The 6,000-nt window shown below is 39.5% G+C and overlaps 1 protein-coding gene across 1 annotated transcript in view; it reads right to left on the reverse strand.

Annotated features, from left to right (window-relative positions):
* Positions 1-4,479: 4,479 nt before the first annotated feature.
* Positions 4,480-6,000, reverse strand: part of ELK3 (ETS transcription factor ELK3) — a 67,389-nt gene continuing 65,868 nt past the window's right edge. Inside the window, exon 5 of the mRNA XM_073620272.1 lies at positions 4,480-5,715. Within this exon, the coding sequence (XP_073476373.1) occupies positions 5,617-5,715 (99 nt within the window). The 3' untranslated portion in view covers positions 4,480-5,616. The remainder of the gene's footprint in view (positions 5,716-6,000) is intronic.

Consider the following 6,000-nt stretch of genomic DNA (forward strand, 5'->3'; position numbering starts at 1 on the left):
GAAACCGGAAGCTACGAGCATTTCATGACTTAGATTTCGCCGGATGTAAACAGCGCCATTGGGAAATTGGGAAAGCATTTTATCACACCGATCTTGGTGTGGTCAGATGCTTTGAGGGCAGAGGAGAGATCTAGGGTCTAGTAGACCCCAATTTTTTCAAAAAAGAGTACCTGTCACTACCTATTGCTATCATAGGGGATATTTACATTCCCTGAGATAACAATAAAAATGATTTTAAAAAAATAAAAATGAAAGGAACAGTTTAAAAATAAGATAAAAAAAGAAAGAAAAAAAAAAGCACCCCCGTCCCCCCCCTGCTCTCGCGCAAAGGCGAACGCAAGCGTCGGTCTGGCGTCAAATGTAAACAGCAATTGCACCATGCATGTGAGGTATCACCGCGAAGGTCAGATCGAGGGCAGTAATTTTAGCAGTAGACCTCCTCTGTAAATCTAAAGTGGTAACCTGTAAAGGCTTTTAAAAATGTATTTAGTTTGTCGCCACTGCCTGTTTGTGCGCAATTTTAAAGTATGTCATGTTTGATATCCATGTACTCAGCCTAAGATCATCTTTTTTTATTTCATCAAAAATTTGGGCAATATAGTGTGTTTTAGTGCATTAAAATTTAAAAAAGTGTGTTTTTCCCCCAAAAAATGCGTTTGAAAAATCGCTGCGCAAATTCGCTGCGCAAATACTGTGTGAAAAAAAAAAATGAAACACCCACCATTTTAATCTGTAGGGCATTTGCTTTAAAAAAATATATAATGTTTGGGGGTTCAAAGTAATTTTCTTGCAAAAAAAAATAATTTTTTCATGTAAACAAAAAGTGTCAGAAAGGGCTTTGTCTTCAAGTGGTTAGAAGAGTGGGTGATGTGTGACATAAGCTTCTAAATGTTGTGCATAAAATGCCAGGACAGTTCAAAAGTGAAATCAAAAATTTACGCCCTTAAAAATCCTGAAGGCGGTGCTTGGTTTTTGGGGCCCCGTACGCGGCTAGGCTCCCAAAAAGTCCTAAACATGTGGTATCCCCATACTCAGGAGAAGCAGCAGAATGTATTTTGGGGTGTAATTCCACATATGCCCATGGCATGTTTGAGCAATATATCATTTAGTGAGAACTTCGTGCAAAAAAAAAAAAAAAAAAAATTTGTCACTTTTCCGCAACTTGTGTCAAAATATAAAATATTCCATGGATTCAACATGCCTCTCAGCTAATAGCTTGGGGTGTCTACTTTCCAAAATGGGGTCATTTGGGGGGGGGGGGGTGTGCCATTTGGGCATTTTATGGCCTTCAAAACTGTGATAAGTAGTGAGGAGTGAAATCAAAAATGTACGCCCTTAGAAATCCTGAAGGCAGTGATTGGTTTTCGGGGCCCCGTACGCAGCTAGGCTCCCAAAAAGTCCCACACATGTGGTATCCCCGTACTCAGGAGAAGCAGCTGAATGTATTTTGGGGTGCAATTCTACATATGCCCATGGCCTGTGTGAGCAATATATCATTTAGTGACAACTTTTTGTAAATTTTTTTTTTTGTCATTATTCAATCACTTGGGACAAAAAAAATAAATATTCAATGGGCTCACCATGCCTCTCAGCAATTTCCTTGGGGTGTCTACTTTCCAAAATGGGGTCATTTGGGGGGGTTTTGTACTGCCCTGCCATTTTAGCACCTCAAGAAATGACATAGGCAGTCATAAACTAAAAGCTGTGTAAATTCCAGAAAATGTACCCTAGTTTGTAGACGCTATAACTTTTGCGCAAACCAATAAATATACGCTTATTGACATTTTTTTTTACCAAAGATATGTGGCCGAATACATTTTGGCCTTAATGTATGACTAAAATTGAGTTTATTGGATTTTTTTATAACAAAAATTAGAAAATATCATTTTTTTTCAAAATTTTCGGTCTTTTTCCGTTTATAGCGCAAAAAATAAAAACCGCAGAGGTGATCAAATACCATCAAAAGAAAGCTCTATTTGTGGGAAGAAAAGGACGCAAATTTCGTTTGGGTACAGCATTGCATGACCGCCCAATTAGCAGTTAAAGCGACACAGTGCCAAATTGTAAAAAGAGCTCTGGTCAGGAAGGGGGTAAATCCTTCCGGGGCTGAAGTGGTTAAAATGCAAATCAATGTAAAACTTTATTTAAATGCGTTTTTCTGGATATTTGTGTTGTTTTTCTGTCTCTCACTGTTGAAATAAACCTACCTCTAAAATTATAGAATCATTTCTTTGTCAGTGGGCAAACGTGCAAAATTAGCAGTGGATCAAATACCTTCTCCCCCTCACTGTGCATGTATGTATGTGTGTGTGTGTGTGTGTGTGTGTGTATATGTATATGTATATATATATATATATATATATATATATACTGTATATAACTAAAAGGACACCTTTTTGAAACATGTATTTATTTCCTACAAAAGGAAAACCATGTATAAGACCATTTCAAATACACTTTAAAAGCACTAAATATAAACAAGGCTAGAGTACATACTGTATTAGGAAATAGGCATAAAATTTCTAACAGAGGTATCTCTTTCTAAAGGTTCCCTATAATGCAAAAATATATAAAACATTTACAAAACATTATGCAAAGAAAAAAAAAAAAGGCACAGCCGGTTATACTTTACAAAAGCTCAAGTGCATAACATAGATTTGTGGGAAGGAGCTGAGCCTTACATTCTTCATTTACACAATGGATAGACTGAGTTGGGAAAGATGAATTGTCCAATTATAACACTTTGGAAATACTGTATAAATCCTAGAAACATCAAAATGTTTTATACTACATCAGAGTACTTTAGCTTCTTTAGGGTAGCATAAATGTAATGGTCATTCTATCCAAAACATTTGGTGGATGCTGGAAAATGTGAAGTCTTGGGGACTGCAGGGGTGAAATATTTATGATTAAAGTGTCAATAAAAAAAACAATAATTGTATTTGTCTCTCTGTCTTTCTAAAGTATTTACTAAACCTGTGAGCAGAGGTTTACCAGCGTAAAGTTTTTCTGTATTGGTAAATACCTGGTTGATCCTGCCTTTCCTTCTGTCAGTGGCAACCATATAGCAGCTGATTCTCTGGCTGCTATGTTGCCACTCTCATTGTACATGCTGTGCCAGCTTCCCTGGTTCCCCATTTAACTTTCTTCTCTCCTTTGGAATCCACCCCTGTGACTCTTTGTGGGCTTAGGGCACTGCTCGATCAGGTTGATTGACGTATGCCTGCTCCACTGCTGCCTGTCTGTCCTTTCTTAGTCCACCGCTCTGCCACTTTCACCTGAGCCTGGCTCATGATGCCAGTCTTTCTGACAGTTGCAGCAGCTCTCCCTTCTCTGGTCTGCCTATCAGTTGCCAGCAAAAAGCTCAGCTCTGGCAGGACTGTCATGCCCCTGCTACTACTGGCCAAGCAGAAGCTAAGGTGAGAAGCACAGTCATCATATGAATGGCAGCTGTAGGGAGAGGAAGGAATAGGAGGTGAAATTGTCTGAGCAGTGGCCTGAGGAGAGTGTCAGGCTCCTTACAGTGACCTCTGATCCCTCGCCCTTGCTCTCTGCTCGTAGTGCAATTTTTTTTTTTTCTGCTTTCTCTTCCCCTGATCCCGCAGTGCAAACACCATACACAATTCTCCTAACAGAAGTTTGAAGCAGCCAGAAGAGGTATTTAGTTTTATTACCATGTGAACTAAATGATCTCGCTTTCATGGTTCGATTTCTGGATGATGAGACTTCAAGTGTCCAGGTTCACACACGTGCCATTGTCATTATAAGGAAGTTATTCTGCTGGATTTTTAATCTATTTTAAGTCAGGAGAATGCGACATGAGTAAAAGGAACTGCTTGGTCTAAAACTATGTATTTTGGGTGTAACATGTTGGGCTGGGTTCACACATGTCCGGTTGCGGTTTGCAGTCCGGTGTGTTTCTGTTCACCGGTTCAGGTGCAAATTTTTCCCTGAATTTGCACCTGAACTGGTCCCACCGTGGCCACCCCGGATATGTGAACCGGCTTTCACATGTTATGTGAATTGGAAGAGGTTGAAACCGCATCCAATTTGCATATATGTAAACCCAGCCTTACTGTGCAGCAACCCCACCCCCTGTGACAAGAGGCAGGGAATCCTCTCCCCACACCCACTGCCACATCATAAAAACTGCACAGCTGCATCATTCATTCACAATGTGTGAATGAATGAACTACAAGTCCCCTCTTCCACTGCAGCAGATGGCCTGTAGTTCTCAATGAACTGCAGGGGTGCCCTCATAGTTCATTGACACTTCCTGCAGCTGAGAAACTGTGTCTGTATGGTGGTATGACCAGAGAGCTGTCTGCAGGAGCTGCGGGTGTAATGTTTTTTTGCAGACTCCAGTACATAAATAAATGCACTTTTTTTTTTTCAATCATGCATTTATTTTTCTTTTAAAGGTGAACTTGGCCTTTAAATCTTTTTCAGGGGCCAGGATGTCCCTGATGCGTGTCAGGATAAAGAGTGGCAGAGAACCAGTGAACATCTGTCCGCTAATTGCCCCTGTGAAATTTGAACCTCATCCTGTATACTTTGCCAAAAATTGTGCACTAGAATTCATTTTAGTGTATTTTTACTGAAAATATAGATTTAATAAACAAATATCGTATGATATAAAAATTACAACTATCATCTCTTTATTCTATAGGGTTCCTTCTTACAGAAACTGTTTTGGGGCATTTTGGTACGTGTGCACAAAATGATAAAAATTGTTTTTTTTTTTTTTTAACTCACAGGATCAACACTAATGTTAACAGTTTAATTTTTAAACGTAGTGCTTTGGACACCTTCAGATTAGATGCATTGCTCCCCTGTCCATGTTCTAAATAAATTTTGTGTTGGACAGGAATTGATACCAAACAACTTTTGTTACTGTGTTCTACCTGACCTAGACCACAGCTTTAATGGTGGTAAGAGGAGGAATGTAGAGCCTTCTTACAGATTGATCTGTCTCCTGGGAAGCTTAAGGTAAGAGCTAACAGATCTTTTTAAAGGCCCTTTGCAGATCAGCGACTATGATTTATATTTCAACATCCAAGATTGAACAGAACGGTAGAACTGTGTTTGGGCAGCAGTGTAGCCAGCAGTCTGTCTGTATTAGGCCTACACAGGGCCAAAGTACATGTAACACTTGTACATTGCCAAGTATCTCACAATGTACATATACCCACCCCAGGTAAACCCAATGAAAAAGGCCTTTTGTTTTGGCCATCCAATCATCAGTAGTGTCTATGAATAATTAAGCAATGACCAGTACACCACATCCAGAACATTCTTTGGCCTCAAATGCTTATCTTTCTTAACAGCCCATATTTGATTAGCAAATTGTTTCCCCTTAGCCCTACCTTATGAGGTATGTTTTTCCTTCATTAAACATATCACAAGCACATTTTTTCCCAACTACACATAGTCACACAAATATCCCTTGGACAAAGAATCTAGGACAAAAAGACAATGGTGTCTGCCAGTGCTTCAATGTGGAGCATTTTGTGTTGTGATCAGTGTCTTGGTGACTCCAGGCCAGTCCACCTCTAAAAAGCTATGTTTCATTACTAAATGAATTAACCAGTCAGTCCATAGGGCACTCAAACTTCATCAGGATTTTTGTGAGTTAGACGATAGCAGCACTGGAGATGATGCTCTGTCCAACCCTGGTAGCTGCATTGGCAGGTGACTGTTCAGCAGGTTTGGAAACTTGAAAGAAAAAAAAAAGTTGTCAGTATTTGGTTAGTGTCATGGGTCTTGTTACAGGTTTAATATTTAGTGCTTAAAGTGTTTGTTAATCTAAAAAAAAAATATATATACAGATCCTGTTCCCTTAAAGCAGATTAACCACTTCAGCCCCGGAAGGATTTACCCACTTCCTGACCAGGCCATTTTTTGCGATACGGCACTGCGTTGATTTAACTGACAATTGCGCGGACGTGCGATGTTGTACCCAAATGAATTTGATGTCCTTTTTTTTTTCCCCTCATAAAT

Source organism: Aquarana catesbeiana, linkage group LG03 (genome assembly GCF_042186555.1).
Source record: "Aquarana catesbeiana isolate 2022-GZ linkage group LG03, ASM4218655v1, whole genome shotgun sequence".
Classification (NCBI taxonomy): domain Eukaryota; kingdom Metazoa; phylum Chordata; class Amphibia; order Anura; family Ranidae; genus Aquarana; species Aquarana catesbeiana.